General features: G+C 35.5%; 3 protein-coding genes across 4 annotated transcripts in view; 2 read left to right on the forward strand and 1 right to left on the reverse strand.

The window, feature by feature from the left end:
• The window catches only part of LOC107824428 (uncharacterized), a 34,489-nt gene extending 22,827 nt beyond the window's left edge, over positions 1–11,662 (forward strand). For both annotated transcript variants that reach the window (XM_075239536.1, XM_075239546.1), the window contains 9 exons: positions 6,838–6,880; positions 7,267–7,350; positions 8,021–8,062; positions 8,520–8,590; positions 9,827–9,880; positions 9,982–10,087; positions 10,190–10,258; positions 10,941–11,084; positions 11,235–11,662. In XM_075239536.1, the coding sequence (XP_075095637.1) occupies positions 6,838–6,880; positions 7,267–7,350; positions 8,021–8,062; positions 8,520–8,590; positions 9,827–9,880; positions 9,982–10,087; positions 10,190–10,258; positions 10,941–11,084; positions 11,235–11,366 (745 nt within the window). In that variant the 3' untranslated portion in view covers positions 11,367–11,662. The remainder of the gene's footprint in view (positions 1–6,837; positions 6,881–7,266; positions 7,351–8,020; positions 8,063–8,519; positions 8,591–9,826; positions 9,881–9,981; positions 10,088–10,189; positions 10,259–10,940; positions 11,085–11,234) is intronic.
• Positions 11,663–14,135: 2,473 nt separating this feature from the next.
• On the forward strand, positions 14,136–17,507 carry LOC107824429 (protein arginine N-methyltransferase 1). The gene is made up of 7 exons (XM_016651187.2): positions 14,136–14,310; positions 14,551–14,614; positions 14,709–14,851; positions 16,046–16,133; positions 16,285–16,400; positions 16,505–16,655; positions 17,071–17,507. Exons 1-7 carry the CDS (start codon positions 14,158–14,160, stop codon positions 17,274–17,276), a joined length of 921 nt encoding a protein of 306 aa, XP_016506673.2. The 5' UTR covers positions 14,136–14,157; the 3' UTR covers positions 17,277–17,507.
• Positions 17,508–18,542: 1,035 nt separating this feature from the next.
• Positions 18,543–22,286, reverse strand: LOC107824430 (uncharacterized). Its single transcript, XM_016651188.2, has 7 exons — positions 21,964–22,286; positions 21,646–21,756; positions 21,385–21,453; positions 20,732–20,863; positions 19,358–19,435; positions 19,140–19,259; positions 18,543–19,060 (listed from the first exon to the last, which is right to left on the reverse strand). The coding sequence occupies exons 1-7, from the start codon at positions 22,162–22,164 to the stop codon at positions 18,872–18,874; spliced, it is 900 nt and encodes a 299-aa protein (XP_016506674.1). The 5' UTR covers positions 22,165–22,286; the 3' UTR covers positions 18,543–18,871.
• Positions 22,287–26,697: the final 4,411 nt, after the last annotated feature.

The following is a 26,697-nucleotide window of genomic DNA, read 5'->3' on the forward strand; positions in this document are numbered from 1 at the left end:
ATATTTTCTCCCGTGCTTTCTCACATGGTATCAGAGCAATTGTGAGAGACTTATCGCTGTGCATAAATTCCAGCGATTCCGGGAAAGAGAAATTTTTTAAGGATGTTTTCTATCTGCTTCATTTCTGTCAGTGTTGTGCAAAATTCAACACTACCACAAGAGTCGTCACTGTCCGGCGACCAAACCCCAGTGAAAAACTCCGGCAGCAGCCTCCTCACGCGCCACCAGAAGCTCACGCGCCGGCGCGTACGACCACTTCCGGCCATTTTTTGAAAATCTTCCTTCAGAACAGTTGGGTCGCCTGGTAAATCCGATCCTACCCCTACTGTTTTCATTTCATTTCGACAACTTTGAGTTTTTTCCGGCAGCTACAATACTATTCCGACAGCTACAGTAGATTCCGGCAGCTACAGTATTTCAGTATTCTGTTTCTGTGTTTCCGTACTCTGTTTTCAGTGGATTACAGTTGATTCTTTCTCTTATTTGGTAATAATTTGCAACAATGTCTTTGAGATTTGATGCTTTTGGGTCTAGAAACATGAGTTCTGGAAGCTCTAGTGCTATTATTACCTCGGAACCTTTAATGGGAGGTTCAAACTACTTAGCTTGGGCTTCATCTGTCGAGTTGTGGTGTAGAGGTCAAGGTGTTCAAGATCATCTAATCAAACAGTCTAGCGATGGAGATGAAAAGGCAATAGCACTTTGGGCAAAAATCGATGCTCAGTTATGTAGCATCTTGTGGCGATCTATTGATTCCAAGTTGATGCCCTTGTTTCGTCCATTCCAGACATGTTATTTGGTTTGGGCAAAGGCACGCACCTTATACACTAATGACATATCTCGCTTCTATGATGTGATATCGCGGATGACAAACTTAAAGAAGCAGGAATTGGGAATTGGATATGTCTACTTACTTGGGTCAAGTACAGGCAGTCATGGAGGAATTTGAGAAGTTGATGCCAGTTTCTGCTAGTGTGGAAAAACAACAAGAGCAGCGACAAAAGATGTTTCTCGTTCTTACCCTCGCTGGACTTCCTAATGATCTTGATTCAGTACGCGACCAGATTTTGGCTAGTCCCACTGTCCCGACAGTTCATGAATTATTCTCTCGATTACTCCGCCTTGCTGCAGCACCAAGTCCACCAGTGATCTCATCACAGATACTTGATTCCTCTGTTCTTGCATCCCAGACAATGGATGCTCGGGCATCTCAAACTATGGAGCATAGACGAGGGGGAGGTCGTTTTGGAAGATCTAGACCCAAGTGTTCTTATTGTCACAAATTTGGACACACTCGTGAAATGTGTTATTCCTTAGATGGTCGCCCACCCAAAAATGCTTACATTGCTCAGACCGAGACTCCAGGTAACCAGGGATTTTCTTTATCTAAAGAAGAATATAATGAGCTCCTTCAGTATCGAGCAAGTAAACAGACATCTCCACAAGTAGCCTCAGTTGCTCAGACTGATACTTCTGTTACTGGTAATTCTTTTGCTTGTGTTTCCCAGTCTAGCACTCTTGGCCCATGGGTCATGGACTCAGGCGCTTCTGATCACATCTCTAGTAATATATCACTTTTGTCAAATATTGTATATTCACAGTCTCTTCCCACTGTTACTTTAGCCAATAGATGTCAAACTAAGGCAAAAGGAGTTGGACAAGCTAATCCCTTGTCTTCTGTCACCCTAGATTCCGTTCTTTATGTCCCTGGCTGTCCTTTTAGTCTTGCATCTATTAGTCGTTTGACTCGTGCCCTCCATTGTGGTGTATATTTTATTGACGATTCTTTTATTATGCAGGACCGCAGTACGGGACAGACAATTGGTACAGGACGTGAATCAGAAGGCCTTTACTACCTTAACTCACTCAGTCCTTCCACAACATGTCTAGTTACAGATCCTCCAGATCTAATCCACAGACGTTTAGGACATCCGAGTTTATCCAAACTTCAGAAGATGGTGTCTAGTTTGTCTACATTAGATTGTGAGTCGTGTCAACTTGGGAAACATACCCGAGCCTCATTTTCGCGTAGTGTTGAGAGTCATGCAGAGTCTGTCTTCTCCTTAGTTTATTCTGATATATGGGGTCCTAGTAGAGTCAATTCATCCTTGGGATTTTGTTATTTTGTTAGTTTCATTGATGATTATTCAAGATGTACTTGGCTTTTCTTAATGAAAGATCGTTCTGAGTTATTTTCTATATTCCAGAGTTTTTGTGCTGAAATCAAAAACCAATTTGGTATTTTTATTCACATTTTTCGCTGTGATAATGCCTTAGAATATTTATCTTCTCAATTTCAGCAGTTTATGAATTCTCAAGGAATTATTCATCAGACATCTTGACCTTATACCCCTCAGCAAAATGGGGTCGCTGAGAGAAAGAATAGGCACCTTATTGAGACTGTTCGCACACTTTTAATTGAATCTCGTGTTCCGTTGCGTTTTTGGGGCGATGCAATTCTCACAGCTTGTTATTTGATTAATCGGATGCCTTAATCTCCCATCAAGAATCAGATTCCGCATTCAGTATTGTTTCCCCAGTCACCCTTATACTCTCTTCCACCTCGTGTTTTTGGGAGCACGTGTTTTGTTCATAACTTAGCCCCTGGGAAAGATAAGTTAGCTACTCGTGCTCTCAAGTGTGTCTTCCTTGGTTATTCTCGTGTTCAGAAGGGATATCATTGTTATTCTCCAGATTTTCGTAGGTACCTTATGTCAGCTGACGTCACATTTTTGAGTCTAAACCTTTCTTTACTTCCGCTGACCACCATGATATATCTGAGGTCTTACCTATACCGACCTTTAAGGAGTTTACTATAGCTCCTCCTCCTCCACCTTCGACCACAGAGGTTTCATCCATACCAACCGTTGAGGAGTCTAGTGTTGTTCCCCCTAGTTCCCCAGCTACAGGAACACCACTCTTGACTTATCATCGTCGTTTGCGTCCTCCATCAGGCCCAACTGGTTCTCGTCCTGACCCTGCTCCTGCTGCGGACCCTGCTCCTAGTACACCGATTGCACTTCGGAAAGGTATACGGACCACACTTAACCCTAATCCTCATTATGTCGGTTTGAGCTATCATCGTCTGTCATCTACCCATTATGCTTTTATATCTTCTTTGTCCTCGGTTTCCATCCCTAAGTCTACATGTGAAGCGTTGTCTCATCCAGGATGGCGACAGGCTATGATTGACGAGATGTTTGCTTTACATACAAGTGGTACTTGGGAGCTTGTTCCTCTTCCCTCAGGTAAATCTACTGTTGGTTGTTGTTGGGTTTATGCAGTCAAAGTTGGTCCCGATGGACAAATTGATCGACTTAAGGCCCGTCTTGTTGCCAAAGGATATACTCGGATATTTGGGCTCGATTACAATGATACCTTCTCTCCCGTGGCTAAAGTGGCTTCAGTCCGCCTTTTTCTATCCATGGCTGCGGTTCGTCATTGGCCCCTCTATCAGCTGGACATTAAAAATGCTTTTCTTCACGGTGATCTTGAGAATGAGGTTTATATGGAGCAACCGCCTGGTTTTGTTGCTTAGGGGGAGTCTTGTGGCCTTGTATGTCGCTTGCGTCGGTCACTTTATGGTCTAAAGCAGTCTCCTCGAGCCTGGTTTGGTAAGTTCAGCACGGTTATCTAGGAGTTTGGCATGATTCGTAGTGAAGCTGATCACTCTGTGTTTTATCGGCACTCTGCTTCAAGTCTCTGTATTTATCTAGTAGTTTATGTTGATGATATTGTTATTACTGGCAATGATCAGGATGATATTACCAATCTGAAGCAGCATCTCTTCCAGCACTTCCAAACTAAGGATCTAGGCAGATTGAAGTACTTTCTAGGTATTGAGGTTGCCAGTCTAGCTCAGGTATTGTTATTTCTCAAAGAAAATATGCTTTAGACATTCTTGAGGAGACAAGGATGATAGATTGCAGACCTGTTGACACTTCGATGAATCCGAATTCTAAACTTATGTCAGGACAGGGGGAGCCGCTTAGCGATCCTGCAAGCTATAGGCGGCTGGTTGGAAAATTAAATTATCTCACAGTGACTAGACCTGATATTTCTTATCCCGTGAGTGTTGTAAGTCAGTTTATGAATTCTCCCTGTGATAGTCATTGGGATGCAGTTGTCCGCATTATTCGATATGTAAAATCGGCTCTAGGCAAAGGGTTACTCTTTGAGGATCGAGGTCATGATCATTGGAAACTCAGATGCTGATTGGGCAGGATCACCTTTTGATAGACGTTCTACGTCTGGATATTGTGTTTTAGTAGGAGGAAATTTGATGTCCTGGAAGAGCAAGAAACAGAATGTAGTTGCTCGGTCTAGTGCAGAAGCAGAATATCGAGCAATGACTATGGCAACATGTGAGCTAGTCTGGACCAAACAGTTGCTCAAGGAGTTGAAATTTGGTGAAATCAGTCGGATGGAACTTGTATGCGATAATCAAGCTGCCCTTCATATTGCATCAAATCCGGTGTTCCATGAAAGAACTAAACACATTGAGATTGATTGTCACTTCGTCAGAGAAAAGATACTTTCAGGAGAGATTGCTACAAAGTTTGTGAGGTTGAATGATCAACTTGCAGATATTTTCACCAAGTCTCTCACTGGTCCTCGTATTGGTTATATATGTAACAAGCTCGGTACATATGATTTGTATGCACCGGCTTGAGGGGGAGTGTTAGTTTACAACATGTATATAGTGTAGTATTGTCCCACATTGGTAGATGAGTAGTATGCCCTTGTATAGTATAGCTATAAATAAGGACCTCTTGTATTGTATTGTTCATCTAATATCAATAACATATTTTCTCCCGTGCCTTCTCACAATGTGAATGATGCCAAATGAATCAGCAGTGACACCCACAAAACAACAGCAATCTGACACCCGAACAGAGTCCAGCAGTCGCAAAAGCACAAAACAAACTACCAAATTGACTATCTTAGAAGTATAAAGGTAAAAAAGGCCAACCTAGACGTGAAGTATAAACTCCAAACAGTGTTTTAACACCAGAAAGAAAAGAACACCCGGAATATGCCGGAATTGACAAGACAATGTCGGAACTTGAGAGATAGTCGCGAGGTGGAGGTGGCGCGTGTGACTCACTCGCTGCCCACCCTGACGCCGGAGAAAGTTCTGAGAATAAATTGAGCCCTAGCGGCTCTGATACCATGTAATTTAATGGTGGAAGCTGATGATTTCTATTCATGAATATGAAAAGACTTTATAAAGTTACAAGAAATCTATCTAAGGAAAGAAATCAAAACAAATGAAAGAGAATATTACAGGATCTGGTAAATATATCTGGACTGATCTGGTAAATGTATCTAGACTATATTTACAATTAATATTCTATAACAATTTGATTGGCATGACTTTGATGTGGTTAGATTTAAATCGAAGATGAAGGGTGATTAATTTAGGAATGAAGACCAGAACTCCGGTTCTGATTTTTTGCTCTTTGTTTGGTATACAATGATAGGGGAAATGTCGCAGACCTAAATACAATAAAAAATAGTCATCTCTTGATAGCTTACACGTTTAGATGAGATGGTTCGCATAATTCAACACAGTTATCAGAACAGACAGAGAGAAAGCGCTACTAGATTCGGGTTTCGAGTCTTATCTCCGCCCGTCATTCTACGAAGATATTTCCTTGTACAAGAAATAGAACACACTCGAGGGATGAATAACTCAAAATTTTCCCGTCCTCTAAAATTTATGCTTTTAGGTGGGGTGGTTCTCGCATCTCACCTTATTTGAGAAGCGAAGTAACTTGTAAAGTAGGGTAGTGGGTCATTCTGTTCAAGTGAAAAGTAGAAGCATTTTTTAAGCTCTCTTTATATTCTCTCTCCCGATTCTAGACAATGTCTCAAGATCAGTGGCGGACCCAAACTTTTATGCAAGCGGGTTCAGACATATACTGAAGTCTATAAAAATAATTGACAGTAAAAGTGACACTAAGTTAATAAGCAAACATGGTTCACCTAGTGCTTTTTATTTTGGTTCTTAATAAAACCTTAGAAAATTTACCCGCCGCTCTTTATTTTGTTTTCAAAAAAAAAAAAAAAACTCTCTCTCTCTCTCTCTCTCTATATATATATATAAAACAAAACTATTTACCTTTACAATTTATTGAAGAAATTTTATGATAACAAACATCAGTTTGGTCCATTTAAAATACTAATTCAACTTGCACTAACACTAAACAAAAAACAACTGAAGAGAGCTAAGCTAAATTAATTTTATATAGAAAGTTCCAAAACAATGGAAAGATACTAAATTAAAGTAAACAAGAAGATAAAAAGAACTGCAGGCCGAATGAGTGCCTGTCAGCATTTTGAAAATGAGAGAGAAATAAAAAGTGCTTAAGTTCGTATTCGAACGCACGACCAATTACAGAAATTGAACCCGCTTGAACCATCATACCAAGGCACATCTTTGTTTAAGGGTATTCAACCGCTTTAATTTTATACAGTTTGTTTCTTTCAGAAATAATTTCCATATAAAAACAGTAAAAAATATTTATGTAGCGGGTTCAACTCAACCCGCTTGAACCAATATGGGTCCGCCCCTGCTCAGGATCAGGGATGTCGCTTAGATTTAATCTTGTTGCTGTCCAAATATTACCAGTAGAAATACAAGTAACCATCGTTAAACTATGGGTACTAGGTTTTATCGACCAAATTAGAAATTAATTTATCTTATATGTGAATGGTTAAGAGTCAACACCAACTAGCTTTGTGGTTGAGGTACTGTTGTTTCTGTAAAGAGCTAAAACTAGATTTGAGATCAATTTTCAAATTATCAGCTAATGCTACCATATTCTATTGCAGTGCTGTACTCCATTATGGTCATGCAGCAGCTCCAAATGACAAGGTATGTTATTTGTGTTCGTCTGTTTAATTTGTTGTATCCCTCTTTTACTGCTGGTCTTCCGATCTGCATGGAAGTTGTAAAAAAACTTGTCTCTTTTCGGGGACAAACATAAATCAAGTGCTTCATTGTTATCTATATCAACTATGGTTGCATATTGGTGTTGTGTCCATCTTTGCCTTTTGGTGTGGTATAGATGATTACCTTGAATGTCTGTGGAAAGGTCGTCAACCTGGAACCCAGTTATCTGTCTGTTGCTGTATGCTGATAGTCAGACATTGCGTCAATATGGTCTCCTATAGCAGGCTTCCACTATTCTGAGTTATATAAGGATTCAACTAATTGGTATACACTATCCACACTAACATTACACTTTCGCTTTTCTGCAGACATTGCGAGAGGGAGATATGGCTCTTCTTGATATGGGAGCTGAATACCACTTTTATGGGTCCGACATAACTTGTTCCTTTCCAGTGAGTGCATGTGTCCTTAACTTTTTGTGGGCACATTGAAGTATACTGTCATGTTGCAACTTGCATGTTAAAGTTCTTATATCGAGTGCCACATAGAAATGTAATAACAATAAACATTCACATGAAAATTATATGCACTTCACTCTCCTGGAGGAAATGTGGATCACATATCCCCTGAACATAATAAGCACACTGTAATATTGTTAACCATTCAACATTAATTATCTTGTGATAATTTGCTTGTTCACTATTCTGCTTTGTATTTGTTTGGATGTCTTTCAGTCTGCTCGTGTTTCTTTTGCTTATTGCTTATCCAAAGTTTAGATAGTGAGGATCTTTCATGTTAAGCACTAAGCTTTTATTCCAATTTTAGCTGTTATTTGAGTAGCCATTGCACGACCGGCTCTTGCATTTTAGGTGGATGTGCCAGTAAGTACTTATTGGTAGCAGACAGTATTGGTTTAGACTTTAGAATTGGAAATTGATGCTTAAATGAAATATTGTGGTCTTTTATATTTAAAAGCTCTTACTCAGCATTGAATCTGTGTGCTTGGATACCCTCTCCGCATCACTGCCCCTCTTCTTGTGATCACTTAAAAATTGCTCAAATATCAATGTGCAGCTTATAATTGCAGCTTATTTTCCTTATGATCCAATTATGGATTTGCAGGTAAATGGGAAATTTACTCGTGACCAGTCACTTGTATATACTGTGAGTATCCTCTCCTGCGCAGAATAGGATAATGCTTTCATACCTCCTTGAGATGGGAATATAATGTGCATCTCATTTGTATTACCTCCAGTTGATGTTTTGCATTGTGCAGTTTCTGAGTAAATGTAATTAGTGCACAAGATATGCTTGTGAACTTTAGATTTTCCTTCTATTAAGAAAATGCATTATTTGGTTTAGGATCAAACTACAGATTTTAGTCTCTAGAGTTCCCCTAACTTGACTGAAACCCCGCCTTGGAACGTTCCTGAACTCCTGATGCAAACCATGTACCTCTATGAGCCTTCTACCTTCATTTGTTTCATTGGTAAGGCCTGTATTATGACAGAATATGAAGCTTATAGGACCTCTGAATGTGATTTTCCAATGTTCATGTGCTTTGAGTTCATCGTGAAATATAACAATTGTTTCATTATTATAAAATCACTATTATTTGCAGGCTGTCCTCGACGCTCACGATGCTGTCATTTCTGCCATGAGCCCTGGAGTGAGCTGGGTCGATATGCATAAGTATGACTTTGCAGTCAAATTTTGAGTTTGGCATTAAATTGTTGAGATCATCTTTTCGTTTTCCCCTTTCTGACGTCAAAATCAATACCTAGAATTACGAGAAAAGCTAATGGCAGAACTTGGATCACTTAGTAAACAGACATGAATCATGATATGCTCTCCCTAATCCCTTCACAAAATCAGTTGATTCTATATTTATTAGGTCACTAAACTAACAATTTAGAGTTTGTCCCATCAACTTCAAATTGAATGTTGTTTCTTTTTGAGGATGTCAAAACGATGCTCACTTTTATAAGGTGGAATATCTCATTACTTATTACACGCAATTCAGAAGATCGTTTGTCCCACCTTCGCAATAGCTCCATAAGTGGAAAAAAACTTTTGTCAATGAAAAGAAATAGATAAATATCCAGATAAACAAAGAGTAACCTATGTACACACATTTGGCTTCGCTTATCATAAAGTGTTCCACGATTAACAAATTGTTGATGTAATGTTTTTATCTTTTAGAGTCATGTAAAATTTGCTAGACATCAAAATCATAATGGAGGGTGTAATAATACACATCCCTAACCATAAACCTCAGAAAATTAGTTTTCTTTCTTCCGATGTAAAGCAAACAAACTACATCACACATTTCCATGCACGTTTGTTTCACTTTAAAGAGTAAAAGGTGCCTGCTTGGCCTGAAGAATGAATATTTACAATTTGTAGCTCTGTAAACAAGTGTAAACTCTATATATTTCTCTTGCCCCACCCACCCCAAAGAAAAACAACCTTTTGGATCAATGTCTAATATTAAGGAAAAGCTAACTTTGAAAATTGCTGAAGTTTCTCCTAGTTGTTTTGTTTAAATATTTTGCAATATTCTTCACTATTTTGAATGTGACAGCTGCAACCTTACAGCTTTTCTTTTTCCATGAAATTTCTAGGTGTTGAACTTTTTCTTGAAAGATGAATTAATATGTGTCCTACTTTACCGTGAAACTGTCCCCTGAATGATCAATTTGAAGTTACCTTTTGTTGGAAACAATGAGATACTATGACAAGTTCAAACATGTCGTAGTTTAAGCTATAATTGGAAGTCACAGAGGAAAATCTCTGTAGAAACATGAAGGCGTATCTGCATCTATTGGTGTTTATTACTGCCACAAATTAGGTGACATGGGGTCTAACTGTAGGTTACCACATGTTACTTTAGCTTGTTTCTCACTTGTATTTCACCATGGATTGCAGATTAGCTGAAAAGATCATTTTGGAATCACTGAAGAAAGGGCACCTACTTGTTGGGTATCTTCTATTCCCTTGTTGACTTATTCTCTCTCACGAGCCTTTCCTGCAGAGTCTGGAATAACTAATATGGAAAAGGGCTTTCTTTACTTTGATTTAAGGGATGTTGATAAAATGATGACCGAGCGACTTGGTGCTGTTTTCATGCCTCATGGGTTGGGGCACCTTCTTGGAATTGATACTCATGATCCTGGGGGTTACTTGAAGGTTCATTTTTTCTTAGATAAATGTCTTCCATTGATAAGTAGCATGCAGTTCATATATTCTCTGGATATAATTGAGAAGTGAATAACTGGCTTACAATTTCAGGGAGCTGAAAGACCAAAAGAACCTGGATTGAGCTCTCTACGTACTAGCAGAAAGCTCTTAGAGGGAATGGTCAGTAGTCTATATTTGAGTGACATTACATATTAGATTTAAACTTCTAGGTAAAAATTACTATTTCGTAAATTCTCACTGAATAACCACTAATGTGGTTCTTGATAATTCACCCATCTTGGAAGCAATCAATGAATTATCTCTGAATAAAGGCAGCATGCTCATGCTTTTTCGAAGACTTGTTTTTTAGTAGATCTGAATCAAGGAGCAATGTTTTTTCAGTTAAAGTTGAATTGAACTATGCTTTAGTGTATCTTTTGTACTTCTTGAAGCGTACACTTGTCTTTTCAGGTGTGGTTTATCTAAGGAAATGACCTCTTCAACAGCATCCACATTAGTTGTTGGTCTTAAAATTTACTTGGCAAGTCTAAGCTTATTGCTGCAATTAAAAATGATAAATTTAAGTGATTATTGACCTAGTGGACTTTCTATGTTTTTTGTGAAATAACATGAAGAAATATTAAAAAACATGCTTGGGAACTGAAATAGTCCATATCAAAGTAATTCATGGAATCTAGACGTTGATGGGCCACTTTTAGTGTATCTTCAAGACCTCAACCTGCTAAAGTTTCTTATCCTCACTGACACTAGAAAATCTACTTACGCTCTTTAGATTGTTGCCTTACATTTTGTATGATTATATTGGTTAATTTATTATGCTAATCTTGTGGATTATTCTTAGGTGATCACTGTAGAGCCTGGTTGTTACTTCATTGATGCCTTACTACTTCCTGCATTGGAGAGTCCGTCGGTGTCTGAGTTTTTCAATCATGGAGAGATCAACAGATTTAGAGCTTTTGGTGGAGTCAGAATTGAAAGTGATGTGGTGTGTTTGCTGAACTTTATTTAATTTCTTTGGTGTTGTCGGAATAAATTCTACATAATGTGCATATTAACTTGGATTTGGTCCTTTTATTATTTCTTCACCTTTGTCAAGTTATACCTATTTGCTAAAAGTTTATTTTTGTCCTTGAAGTGTGTTACTGCCAATGGATGCATTAACATGACCAAATGTCCCCGGAAGATTGAAGAGATCGAGGCAGTGATGGCAGGAGTTCCTTGGCCAATCAAAAAGACGACCTTTCCTTCCGGAAATGGACAAGTGTAATTCTTTCAATTACCATCGGCCTTGTTTTCCTCCGTGTGTGGACCTCTGAAGAAAATTGCTTCCTTTTATGGACTAGTGTTCTCGATGAGCTAATTGGTGTTATGTTAGCTTCCTCTGTATCCATGAAATATTCTCTACAGATTGCTTTTTCTACATTAAGTTTTGCATTTCCCTACACTTGTATGCCACATCTGCATAATTGACTTGATCATTATGCACTGACAAGTAATCTAGCAAGTGTAATGACCATGGCGGATGGACAGTCGAGTGTCAAAAAAGCTGCAATTAGAACTGAAGTGCCCAAGTCCAAATCCTAGTTGGGCCTTTTCTACGCGCGCCCCTCCTGTGCACGGTTGGTTGGCACTAGAATTTTGTTCTCATCACAAGTCCTTAGTGCCTTAAAGCATTTAGATTTACGTACGATTGCAGCGTTAAACACATCATTTAACTAGGGCAAATAGGGTGTGTTTGGTATGAAGCAAAATATTTTCTAATTTTTCATGTTTGGTTGGCTTAAATGCTTTGGATAATATTTTCCTCTTGAACTCATTTTCTTTCAATTTGAGGTAAATATTTTCCCTATCAAGTGAGGAAAATATTTTTCGAATTTGTTTTTACTCATCAATTAAACAAGGGAAAATAAATGCTAAAACTACTCATTTTCTAGAAAAATATTTTCATTCATACCAAACACACCCCTAGTCTTTGAAATAATAGTTGAGCTTGCTTAAAATTTTTTCCATAATTAACGAGGACTCGTATTACTAATTAAGGACGTTTATCCTTGGTAATGACTAATGTATGAGATATCTGCCTCACTGGAACTGATAGCACATCAGTCGACTACTATGTGAAGATCTTTAACTCTTGCAGAAGAAATAATTGAAGTTTATCACAACCATACAACTGCTAATTTTAACTGTAGAACACTATACCCTCTAGTTCTTTATTTTTTAATGTCCAAATAAAACCGTCCCAAAAATAAAAATGGCAGTATTCTTCTCCTACACACCTATGTTTTTGCTTAACTTACTACGACAATGGTAGTAGGTTACCGTTGTTCCATTTATTATTTTTCCTAAACGCTCGAACAGTGTATTATAACTTTAAAATGTGAGGCTTTTTAGTCTTTTCAGAAAAATTAAACTCAACATAATTTGGTACCGTCAAACCTCGTCCCTCTCTCGGCTTTTCAATCCTGCAATGTGACCACAGGGATTTCAGCATCTGTGCAAGTGAAGTAACACTTCACAATTTGCTAACTCAGAGCAAAAAGAGAATCCAAAACACAAACCATTGTGGAGTAGGGCGGTCATACATACGATATTTCAAATTGTAGTGAAAACCTCTTGAAGAAATTTTTCATTAAAGCGAGAAATTCTAGATTGTACAATCTTTGTCATGGAACACCGTGACTTTGCATTTTAGACAGTACCTTATCATTCTAATTTAAGTTTTTAACGGTCCCGCAAATGATGATAAGATAACGAGAGAAGGTTCTTAATAACCATGTCAAAAAGTCAGAAGCAAACAATTAAAATTAGGACTCGAGACTATTATCTTAAGCAGTCTATCATGTGTCGGTAAAGTTTGTAAACATAGATTTATTTAACTTTTGTATGAACATATGATGCTATTACACGTTTTCTTCTTTTAACAATTAAGCTATGTCACACTTATTTTTATTAAGACTGGTGGTACATTGTTTTTACATTTATTAATATATTGTGGTCATCATAATCATCGTTTTACATAATGGTATTTTTAATTGATTTAGCTAAGCGGAGGTAGAATTTTAATAAGAAAAAGATATTACTATATCACTAGTGGTACAAAATCTTTCGGGAGATCTTCTTTTATGATTTATTACGGATGTTATTTTAGTCATAAAGTAACACAAAAACATTCGAGAGATTTTTGTTCCGTTTTTTAATTCAAATTCAAATTTTGAAGGCAGAAGAGTTCGGGAAAAGATAAAATTGGAAAAGCTGGCCCACATATGTGATTTAAGATGAGCACGGCGCCGTATACTGGAACACGACGCCGTATAGTCACTCTCTGAATTCTGATTATGTCAGTGTAAACAGGGGAACAGTAGGCCAAGTTGCTCCCCCAGTGAAACTGCTTCGCTATAAAACCCCAAATAGAGCTGACCGCTCCCCTTCCATAAACCCTAAATAGGAGCCACCATTTGCTTCTTAAACCCCTACACTTGGAAGCGAAAAATGGATTGTCGAAGCAACAATGAGAATGAGAGCTCGGGAAGCAAGATGAAATGTGAGTATGAAGAGCAAGATGAAACTATAACGGAAAGCTCCAACGTTGAGGTGGAGGAAGACACCGCCATGTGTGAGGTTGGGGGCGACAAGACTAGCGCTGACTATTATTTTGACTCATATTCTCACTTCGGTACGTTATTTCTTTAAGCTTTTCAGTGTCCCCATTTCTGTTCCGTGATTCCTCAATTCTATGTGCGTGTCTTCGTTTATCTGTTCTATAATGTGAAGGGTAGCCTCTTGATACATTATCAATCATCGGGTTGCTTCGTTTATCTGTTCTATAATGTACTTGTGTGCATGTTTCATTTTCCTGGAATGTGAAGGGATGTAGCTTGATATCTTTTAGTTGGTAATCACTTATAGAAGCTAATTTTCCCTCCTTCCTTCTAATGCAGGTATTCATGAAGTAAGTACCCATATTTCATCATTAAGTGATGGTGCTCTGCCCTCAGGTTTTGCTTAAATAGTTTTTAATTCGTGGTTCTAATAGTAATTCTTACTCCCAACAGGAGATGTTAAAGGATGTGGTGAGAACTAAGACTTACCAAAATGTTATTTACAAAAACTCCTTCTTAATCAAGGATAAAGTGGTCCTTGATGTGGGTGCTGGCACAGGAATCCTGTCCCTCTTTTGTGCAAAAGTTGGTGCCAAACATGTTTATGCGGTATGAACTCCATCTCTTGTTCTTCGGCCATACTATCACTTCTATATTATGCTTATTCCTTGTTCTTTCTTGATCATAACATGGTGGCTGTCTTGGTCCACGTGCACTGTATAAATTTTTTTTGTCTTCTGTGTTCTACATTATATAGATGTTGCAGTATTAGTTCATAAATTGATGTCGAACAAAATTGTAAAGTTGAAGAAGCTAATGCTAACTTATCTTTGCCATTTTGGTTTTCAGATTGAGTGCTCCAGCATGGCTGATATGGCCAAAGAAATTGTAAAACTCAATGGGTTCTCAGACGGTGAGCTAAATTTTTCACCAAGTCATAAACTTTGTGACACGTTTTCTGCTGTTTTTACATATGATCTTATTATTGAGTCTGTTTGCTTTCTCAGTTATAACTGTTATCAAGGGAAAGGTAGAAGAGATTGACCTTCCAGTTCCACAAGTGGACATTATTATTTCTGAGTGGATGGGATATTTTCTACTCTATGAGAACATGTTAAATACTGTCTTGTATGCTCGCGACAAATGGCTGGTAAGTTGTGTTTAGTTGTGACTATCAAAACGTTGCTTTCACTCGTGATGGTTTACTGTTGTTGCTTTTGGTTAATACAACATTCAGTTCTTGAATTTCAGGTTCCCTGCTGATATCTTATTGCTTTTATCTAGTTATCTTTGTGTGCATACTTTTATTCATTTTTTGATTCATAACAAAGTTTCCCATGGAATTTGTTACTACCTATGCCTTTGCTACTTATTACAGTAAATGCCATGATTTCTACAGGTATTAATTCCCGTTTCTGAAGATGTCTATCTTCAAATTCATCTTCTGGGCTTTTGGCTGACATCACTTACATAAAATAGCTTTTTTCTTGAATTATTATTTATGTTGGACCTTTGTGGTGTTTTTTCTTGTTTATGCAATAAGCAAATAAAAAGCTTTTGACATACTGTGTGGGAACCTGGACACGTGCAGTCCAGGATGCTTTTTAAGGGAAAATGGAAATGATGGAAGAAAGTAAAAGGTATGAGCAGGAAGAAGTGTTGGTAGTAATGAAATATAAGTGGGGAGTAAGGAAGAGGGCCCCTGTCCTTTTCCAAGTCATGATACTGTGACATTTGCAACCTCTTCTATATTAATTGGACCAAGCTTATTAATTAAAGCTTGGCAATGGGTTCAAAGAAAAAGGCGTGGGTTGCATTCTACCATTGAATGCTAATCTAGACTTTGCCCAACATGTCGTCCCCACCAATCAAACATATTTCAGCTATCATCACATTTCCTGCATTGATCAATCCTTCATGCTGATCCTTCTTCCTTTCACAAAGCACCAAGTCAAACCCCCAGTCACCCAAAAAAAGGAAAAAGAAAAATTTAAGACACTCAATATCCACTTCAACTTACTTTTGAATTCTCAAACCTCGATGAAGGAAGTAAATTGAGTGTACTATGAGAATTAGTATTTAAGTAGTTCATCGCTGGCTTATTAAAGACCTAGCGTCACCAAAAATTGGTGACCGGGACAATGTGTCTCAGTTTCCGCAGAAAAACATTTATCCCTGTTTAATGAACTTTTTCTGATTATTGCTTTCAGTAGAGTTCCCCAGGTTAGCTGATTTAATTTGCTAACCAATTTTCTGGAGTTTCCCTTGTGCTCCTCTTTTTGGTTGGTGAATTCTACTCAAAAGGCTTCTTTTTAATTGTATGCATTTTCTTCTTCCTTTACAGGTAAAAGATGGCCTTGTGCTGCCAGATAAAGCTTCTCTCTATTTAACAGCAATTGAAGATGCTGACTACAAGGATGAGAAAATCGAATGTGAGATTGAACACACGTCTTCTCCTTGATGGATATTGACTTGCTTCTGTATTTAGCATGCACTTCTCATGGGCTTTTCTGGTTACATCGGTCTTCTTCGTTAATGGGCTAAACTGTCACACTGATTCCAATCATTTATATGCTATTGCAGTTTGGAATAGTGTGTATGGTTTTGATATGAGCTGCATTCGGAAGCAAGCTATAATGGAGCCACTTGTTGATACAGTAGATCAGAAGCAGATTGTTACAAACTGCCAATTACTCAAGGTAATTAGATTAGTTGTCCTCAAATGTTCCACATTGAGTAGCCCTACAATGTGTTGTGGAGTTCTTTTACTTTACTTACATCTGGATCCCTTTTTCTTTTACAGACAATGGACATTTCTAAGATGGCTTCTGGTGATGCTTCATTCACAGTTCCATTTAAGTTAGTCGCTGAACGTGATGATTACATTCATGCCCTTGTAGCATACTTTGATGTCTCTTTCACGAAGTGTCACAAATTGATGGGCTTCTCCACAGGTTCATAATTTTGTGCTTGCTCGTGTTACTTGTATCAACTTTTGTGCAATTTCTTTTTGGGTTGTGTTTTGGGGGAGGGGAGGAGGTTTGCTGGGGGAGGGTAGGAGGAGAAGGGGGTGTGCACTAATGGACCATCTGTTGACGAAATTGAAGGGAACCATATTATATGTTGTGCAGCTCCTTGACTTACTGCTGCACATTTTTTTGGTGATGGGCGTTTGGGCTTTATGTAGTACTAAGTCTTAAAATTACATGTACTAGATCTCATTTTCTGAGTCGGTGGATTGGAATTTATAACTCATTTATAAGGTCCACCCAACTTTACTCATCCCAAATAAAATAAAAAGGAGAGGGAAAGGGGGCAATATAGTATAAGATGATCGTAATTCTGACCATGAGAGCAAATGATATGCAGGACCAAGGTCTCGTGGCACACACTGGAAGCAAACGGTACTCTACCTGGAAGAGGGGCTTACCCTTTGCCAAGGGGAAGCTGTAGTTGGGAGCATGACTGTGGCCCCCAACAAGAAAAATCCTCGAGATGTTGATATAATGCTCAAGTACTCTGTAAATGGTCGGCGTTGTTTTGTTTCAAGAACTCAGCACTATCGGATGCGATAATGCATAGTGTTTAAGAGCATATGATTCTGCTATGTTTTCTGATTGTCCCTCTTTGGAGTAAAGCTGGCATAGTGTTGAAGAGCATATGATTCTGCTATGTTCTGATTGTCCCTCTTTGCAGTAAAGCAGAACGAGTCTTTCTTCACCGGATATCTATATTCAGAGCGAATATCATTTTATATCCAGCTCACCCTTTCCAAGAGGCAAATGCGAATTTATGTCTATTGTTTCTGCTGATTGTTTCTCCCACAAAGTGGGTTATTTTCCTTTCTATTTGTTATGATATGCAACTACATCTTTTTGGCTGCATTTTATGAGGCCAGAAAGGAAGGGGAGCCTTGGCGTAGCTAGTAAAGTTTGATGCCATGTGACATGGAGGTTACGGGTTTAAGCTGTGGAAACATCCTCTTGCAGAAATGCAGGGTTAGGCTGCATATAATAGACCCTTGTGGTCTGGCCCTTCCTCGGACCTCGCGCATAGCGGGAGCTTAGTGCATCAGAATACCCCTTTTTATGAGGCCAAAAAGGACTATTACGAAAAAGGTGCTCAAGAAACGATGATGCTTTTACTAGTTTTATACTGATAACTTGTTAATGTATTGAATGAAAAGGGAAAGTGAAATGGGGGAGATGGGGAGCAGAGATAATTAGGGGAAAGAATATAGCGGGAGCTTAGTGTACTGGACTACCTTTTTTACGAGGCCAGAAAGGACAATGAAAAAGGTGCTTAAGAAACGATGATGCTTTTACTAGTTTTATACCGATAACTTGTTACTGTATTGAATGAAAAGGGAAAGTGAAATGGGGGAGATCGGGAGCAGAGATAATTAGGGGAGAGAACAGCTGCAAATTAAGGGCAGCTTTCTCTTACTCCAAGTTTTGAGAGAAGATAGGATCTGAGATTTGGAAATATCTTTTCCTGCATTGCTCTTCTACATTTTGACAATGAACTCTTCGAAATAGGAACTGAACTGTGCTAATACCGGGTGGATGTTTTATGACGTTATTGACTGCGAAGTGACAAATTGTGTCGTATTCCAAATAAGCATACAATCAGACAACTAGAACGAATACCCTCCTTTACTCCACCGTAGACAACCTTAATTCCCCCTCTTTAGATTTATCTCCTGCTAGGATTACATAATTGGGTCTCCGATAGGCAGTGAATGCATTCAAACTATGAGTGGATAAAATTGATATATTTCATACAAATAAAGAAGACTACTTATACTGAAAATGTTGGCAACAACAACAAATGCCCCTCATTCCCAAGCAAATTGAAGACTCGCGTTCATTCACTTTAGTCCAGTAAAATAAAATTAGCAATACAAATAAAAAAGTATAAGAAGTTCTTTACATTTTCTACATCTCTAATAAGACTTAGAAATATTGTACCTAAAACAAACGTACCAACATGATAATAATGTTGGCAGAGAAACAAAATCTCGTGAGCAGAGCATAAGACGAGAATTACAAATTTCCAGTCTCTTTTGTGCGTAGTTCTTTTTTACTTTTCTAGTCAATATCAGACTACATTGGAAGGGGAGAAAAAAAGAGGACAAATCCTTCGCCACATTGCAGAGCATTGCACATCATTATAGCTCCCCCTTACTGGTTTTGGAATTCTTCTTCCATTGTGCTTTCTTTGCTCCCCACCAATTTCTCATCCTGTGGGACACTCTGTTAGCGTGAGTCTTCAGAGCCTCACTTGTATCCTGAATCCCTTTAGTGATCCATTGCTTCCAATCATTCTTCTTCCTTTCTTTTCCTTTAAGAACCTTCCCCTGCAGAAAATTTCCATATCAATTGAACACTTTTGACTGATTTGAAAGCAGTCTATCAAAAGAGGCAACTTGTCTATACCAGCTTTGAGGGAAAGCCGCCTTCATCATCGTCATCGTCATCAGCATCTTCATCACCAAAATTTTGGTTCATCAAATCTTCCCTGGAATACATTTGCATGCCAGGGGCTCCAGGCATACCCTGAAGCAAAAAATGTTGTAGAGTCCGAATTTTCAATCACGGGCATAATATAGAAAGAAATCAATCAGTTGACACTAGGGATAAGCTAGAAAAATTACCTGCATGGATCTCAGTAGCTTTTCCATTTCAGCCTCTTTTGAGGACTTAGAAACAAAAGGTTCTCCTGGGGCTCTATTCTGAAGTAAAAGAAGAAAGAATACCAACCTATGAATGTGGAAGCTAATTGTATTGCTTATTTAACAGCTAAATCAGCATGTAGCACCTAGGTAATCAAGAATTTATCAGAGAACATGCTATACTATGGAAGCTAATTGCATGGAAGCTAATTGTATTGCTTATTTAACAGCTAAATCAGATGTAGCACCTAGGTAATCAAGAATTTATCAGAGAACATGCTATACTATGCTTAGAAGAATAAGAAGCCTTCAATCAATTAACAATGGATTGGTGTGACAAAAGCAGATTTCAGATGGCTTCTGTTTCCAAGGGAAGGATCTAGTATTTAACAAACTTTTCATAATAATGTATGCTTCTGGCCCAGAGGCGGATCTAGGATTTCTAGTACATGGATGAACTACTGAAACAAAGACAGAAAAATGTATAATTCCTCTGGGTAAATAACTCAACCTTCAACCAAGTGCACCATTCAACTTTCTTCGAGTATGAGTGCCAACAATTAATATTATATCAAATTTAGAAAATATGTACATAAAATATCTAATTTTACGGAGAGACCATGGGTTCACGTGCCCCATAAGTTTGCCTATAAATCCGTCCCTGTCTGGCCCAACACTTCCAAAGGTTTTAGTCCATAAACATTTTGGTTCCAGCAGACAAATGCATATATGCATTATTCGATGCATCTTTAAATCAGCACCTTGCCATACAAAAACAACAATCTGGGGAGGGTAGTGTGTACGCAAACCTTACCCCTACTTTGAAGGTAGAGAGGCGGTTTCCAACAGACCCTCGGCTCAAAATCAGCACCTTGGCATATTGTCCAGAATATTACAAGTGGTCATTTTCTATCATTTTGAGTTGAGTCTCTCAGTATAGCTAGCAACCAATTTCATTTCTTCCCAAAAAGGAACTGAAATAATACATGTATAATTTGTCACCAATCATTCACAGATATCTCTGTGTTTTTCAATAACCAAATATTTCGAAACAGTACCTTCTCAAGCAGAGCTCACTCTTCCTACAGCTAAATTACTGGCACAAACCAACTATATGTCTGATAAAATACACAGTTTAGCATTACAACAAAAGATGAAAACATTTTGGGATGTGGCCCATCTCTCATGTCTAAAGAACAGGGACTAATTTTTTCTGATAAAGCTAAAGAACAAGGACTACTTGCTATATTTTTTACAAAACAAGCTAATAGTGGGGCAGAAGGCAGCTAGAAGGAGAAGAAGGCACAGAAATTCGGATATTGGATGAATTAACAGGTGAAGCCTCAGTGACATTACCTTAGGAACTGGAGGTGGTGCCTTACTACAAGCTTTAGTCAAATCCTTGCAAAGGAAACTTTTCAAAGAATCAAGATCTGGATTGTGTTTGTACAGATATTCTGCCACATCCGTATCAGAATAGTCCATGACCTGCAAAAATATGAAGAGAGATAATTGCTGCAAGAAAATTGTTTGCTTGTCCTACTTCAGACAGCACCATATAGAATCTGCTCACTAAACAAGTTATACTTTGCAAACGTTTGCAGATGAATCAACTTCCCCAATCTAACACTACTAGCAGAAGCGGAAAGGATAGAAAGGAAGGTTTAAGGTTTGAATCAACAAAATCAATGCACAGTCTTTTTCCATTGGCACTGAAGCAACAAAGGATTTTCAAGAGCAACATACTATATGTGCTCTCGCTCGTTTGACTTAGGAAGCCAATGAGTATGGATATCATTATTAACGTGATCAAATCATAATTGCACAAGGAGAGTAAATTGGTACGCACATGAGCTTTTTATTTGAGAAAAGTTAAAAACATTTTTGTAGCTGGAGATTCAAACGTAAGCATCTATCATGTCATTATGAACCCTTTAAGCATTCATGAACTCAGTGCTAGTATGCATCATTACTAAAACCAAATGCACATAATAAGTAGGAAAACTTACATCTTGACAAGCACGCTCTATTGTTTTACATTCTGAATTACATTGTCCCTCAGAGTCTTGTTCAACCAGCTGAACATAGGTAAATATCAAGTGAAAAACCTTTCAGAAATATGTAAAAAAGATGAACTTGGTGCCCATCATCAGCACTTCAAAATTGTATACCATCAGTCGAATTCACCAAAAAGAAGTTATATAAGGTAAAGAAGATGCACTAAGCCACAATATCAGAAGTAAAGAAAAGAAGACGGGCATAATTCTTACCTCCAACCTATCTCCTTGTTCAACTATATCAATTTTAAGGATCCAATCAGCTTCCTGCTTCTTTAAATTACATACATTCTCTGAAATCTCTATTATCTGATATTCCGAGATCTGACATCATCAAACCACATCCATTGCATCAGACATTAAAGAAAAAAAAACACTGAGGAAACAATAGTTAAACGCAAATATCATCCAAAAACCATTAACAAACCTCCATGTTTAATCAGTATTCTCAATTCTGATCAATTGAACTTTCCAGAATACTAAATATACGTAAGTGAGCTAGAAAAAGGGAACCACAGATGAGAAAGTTACCTTCCTTAGGGAGATCTCAGCTCGTTTGTTCTGAACTTGATTGTATAGCTGATAAGCCAGCTTCTCACACACCTGACATTTTATATAGGGAATGTCCTCTTTTCTTGCCAACCCTACTGGTTTCTTTGAGCAGCGAGTAATAGGCAACCATGTTGTTATCACCATCAATGATAACAACAATAACAATGCCACCTTCGCCATTGCTTCTGTCAACAAACTTTCGTTGTATTCGAAATTACCCACTTCTGTCTTGGTGTCACTGTAGAAGAGTTCTGTTAATACTCCATTTAAGAAGGAGATTTCTACCTTTATTTATTTTTTCATTTAAGGAGGAGATTTCTACCTTTATTTATTTTTTATTTCATCTTACGTGTCTAGCTGTTTCTTATTGGCTATTGTTATCCTGCGTGTCATGGACCCCACGTGACAGGCGCATCCTTTTGCTTGCCCACAATAAGGAACTACACACTCGATGCATAGGAAATTTCCCACTCTTCTAAAACCCTAAATCTATATCTATACTAATACAAGAACCCGCGAGATGCGCGAATAATTTAATAGAATATTAATCTTATAAAATTATAATTTAATATATTATATTAACTTAATAAATATTAGTTATATTTTATTATTTAATATAGTGTGAAGAAATATAACACAATCTATATAAAATTAAAGAATACATATCATATAGTAATCAAATAAATTGTTGAATCCTTTTTATTTTTATTATTGAATTAGCAAGTACTTAGTACTATTGATAATTTTCTTAAGTGTTATTTATTTATCTTTTATTTTTTAACTAATTTAAAATATAAATATCATAAAATTATCTATATCCCTCTCTTTTTGTATATTCCTTTATACTGTAATACTTATTTGATTAGTTTTTAAATTTTGTAGTTTATTAAAAATTTAGATAATGTAATATTATTTTGCTAAATTATAATTTTGAATTCATCAAAAGTATAAAGAATAATTATGTATTATATCCTAATAGTATCTTTATATTTTTGTATTTTTCATTTGAATTGAAAGTTTCTTTATTTATTTATTATGTTTTATTATTTTAAAATAATTTTAAAACTCCAACTTGAAACTACTCCACAATTTGAATGGATAATTTTTATTATATACTTTTATTTTTTATTATTAATATATATATATATATATATATATATATATATATATATATATATATATATATATATATATATATATATATATATATATATATATATATATATATATATATATATATATATATATATATATATATATATATATATAAAACTCCAACTTGAAATTACTCCCCAATTTGAATGGGTAATTTTTTTTCCTTTTTTTATTATAGCTATTTTTTTTTTTAAATTTTAAAATTCTGTAAAACTCCAACTTGAAACTACTCCCCAATTTGAATGACTAATTTTTTTTCTTTTTTTTTATTATAGCTAATTATAAGATATCTTTATTTATTAATTTAAATAGAGTACCAATTTATCCAAAATTTAAAATTCAAAGGCTTTTTAGTTTGAAAGGGAGTAACTAAAACTACTCGGAAACTTGAATAGGTAGTTGTTTTTTTTTTTTTTTTTTTAATATTTTCAATTTTTACTGTAGCTAATTTAAGTTTTGCTTATTTTTTGTTTTTAAATTTTAAAATAATTTTAAAACTCCAACTTGAAACTACTCCCCAGTTTGAATGCCACTTGAAACATATTTTTTCTTAACAATGCCACTTGACTTTTTGTATTTTTCATTTGAATTAAAAGTTTTTGTATTTCTTTATTTTCGTTTTTCTATTTTAAAATAATTTTAAAACTCCAACTTGGAACTACTCCCCAATTTGAATGGACATTTTTTTTATTTATATATTTCCATTTTTTATTATAGCTAATTTTATTTTTTCATTTGTTTTTTTATTTTAATATATTTTTAAAACTCCAACTTGAAACTACTCCCCAATTTGAATGGGTAACTCTTTTTCGATTTTTATTATTGCTAATTATAAGATATCTATATTTATTAATTCAAATAGAGTAACTAATTAATTCAAAATTTAAAATTCAAAAGATATTTTAGTTAGAAAGATAGTTTATTTTGTCTTAAAACTCCAACTTGATATTACTCCCAAATTTGAATTGGCAATTTTTCTATTTATTTTTATTTCGTTTTCTATTTAAAATAATTTTAAAACACCAAATTTGTTGGAACTTTGTCCTAAAAATCTATACTTGGCGTCTCATGGTTATATAACTTGGCATCATATAATTATTTACTTTCTCTTATTTTTTGTGTGTGTGTGAATATATAAACTACTCCCCAATTTAAATTGGTAATTTTTTATTTCTTTATTTACGTTTTTTATTTTAAAATAATTTTAAAACTCCAAATTGAAAGCACACCCCAATTTGTATTGGCAATTGTTTATTTATTTATTTTCGCTTTTTATTTTAAAATATTTTTAAAACTCCAACTTGAAACTATTCCCCAACGTGAATAGGTATTTTTTTTATTATTACTATTTTCGTTTTTTTATTGTAGCTAATTTTATTTTTCTTTTTTTCGTTTTTTAATTTAAAATAACTTTAAAACTCCAACTTGAAACTAATCCCCAATTTGAATGAATAGTTATATTTTCGTTTTTTAATATAGCTAATTATATGATATTTATATTTATTAATTCAAATAGAGTAACCAATTAATTCAAAATTTAAAAAGGGTTTTCTAGTTAAAAAGGTAATTTATTTTGTCTTAATAATGCCATTTGGCTTTTTATGGTTATGCCACTTGTCTTAATAATGTGCCTTTGCCTCTCCTTTTATTATATATAGATATTATTAAAAGGAGAGGAAAAAATCCTCTCCTTAAGCCAAGTGACAGCCACATATAACTTATTTCTTAATTAATTATAAATAACTAAATCAAAATATTAAAAATTTTACTGTATAATATTTAAAAATATTATTAATAAATTTAAATAATTTAATAATTTAGAGTATTAATTTAAAATAATATAAATATTTATATCAAGATTAAAAAATCAGACATTGATCTATATTATATTAAAGGATATAAATGGATAATGATATTAAAAAAAGGAGGAAAGTTAATGAAGGTCACATGGAAACATGAAATACTATATATTAGGTAATATAATAGCAATAATAAAAAATTTAAAAATATTTAATATTAGAAATAGAAGAAAAAGATGATTTGAACTTGAGATTAAATGAAAATTATGGTAAAAACACTCAAACTATGAATAGGATCGCAAAATTAAAGTTTTACTAGATATCTTAAATAACAATTGGACAACAAATTAAAATTTTAAGAATACAAATAAATGTCTCATGTAGGTAATTTAGTAACAAAAATAAAAGTTAAATTTGTATCCTAATACTAAAAGAGAAAGAAAATTTAATTGCACGTGATCAAGGAGTTAGGTTGTTGCAGATATAAATAAAAGAACATGATTTCGGTTGGGTTGTTACATATATAAAAAAGTACTAAGATCAAGGATATGATAAGTAATACAATATTGTTTTTAATTAGTGTAAAGAAAAAATAATTAACATCTATTTTTATCACAATATTTATAACCTAAGATCCAATTGAAAGCTATAATATTTCATCAAATAAGTAAATCAATATTTTTTTTAATTAATGTAAAGAAAAAATAATAGGAGATAACCAATTAAAAAGATAGCCAAAATTTAGGGAGAATGTTTTTTGCATATGTACCAGTTACAAAATTTTTAGAAGATATAATTAATTTTTGATTTTTCTTGCATTAAAATGCAGGAGATTTATTTTTCCAAATAGCTTCCGAATTTCGAACTCTTGGAGCATTGTCTTGAGCAATGCTAAGTGACTTATTATTAGGCTAACATGTGGCTTAGTGTGAATACATTTTTAACTAATTTTAAAAAAAATAAAGTAAAGTAAGTAATATTATTGTTAAATTTACACAATTGAAAATTGAGTCAATAGAATAAAATTTAAATTCAATTTTTTTTAAAGAGTAACAAAATATATATCTTCTATATTATATTAAACAAGGAGTAGCGGAAAAGAAATTAAAGAAAATAATATACTAATACAAATTTCTATTAACAATGTAATGATACTAAACATTGAATTATAGAATAAAAAAATACAAAACAAAAAAGTTATTCCATAACTATATTAGTCTCTTTTTTAATTTAATAGATATTTTGTAATTGAGTATATTGTATTAACAAATGAGATGAAAATTAAAATTTATTAAAGCAATACGATCTAATATGTTCAAACAATCTCGATCATAATTTAATTTAACTAAATTTTTTTAATGTTGACCACGCATCGCACGAATACGACTACTAGTATATATAAATGCAGACCTTAAGGACAGTGACGTGGCTATCTCTTAGGTCAAGAAACCATCTCATCCTTTTTCTCTTTTTTTGCCATTTTCCCCATATTTATCTACCAACTCTTAATTACGCTTGTGTTGTTTCCTCTTTCTCGAATTTTCAACGGTTACGCCTTTTCCGTTAAAAAAAGGAGTTACATCTGGTATCAAGCTGCTTAGTCATACGATGAAAGTGTGGGAGAGGGTGGTGGAAGCGAGGGTGAGAGGTCGGTGTCTATATCTGAGAATCAATTCGGATTCATGCCGGGTCGTTCAACTACGGAAGCTATTCATCTTATCCGGAGGTTGGTGGAACAGTACAGGGATAGGAGGAAGGA

The sequence above is a fragment of the Nicotiana tabacum genome, chromosome 2 (assembly GCF_000715075.1).
Source record: "Nicotiana tabacum cultivar K326 chromosome 2, ASM71507v2, whole genome shotgun sequence".
Taxonomy (NCBI): Eukaryota; Viridiplantae; Streptophyta; class Magnoliopsida; order Solanales; family Solanaceae; genus Nicotiana; species Nicotiana tabacum.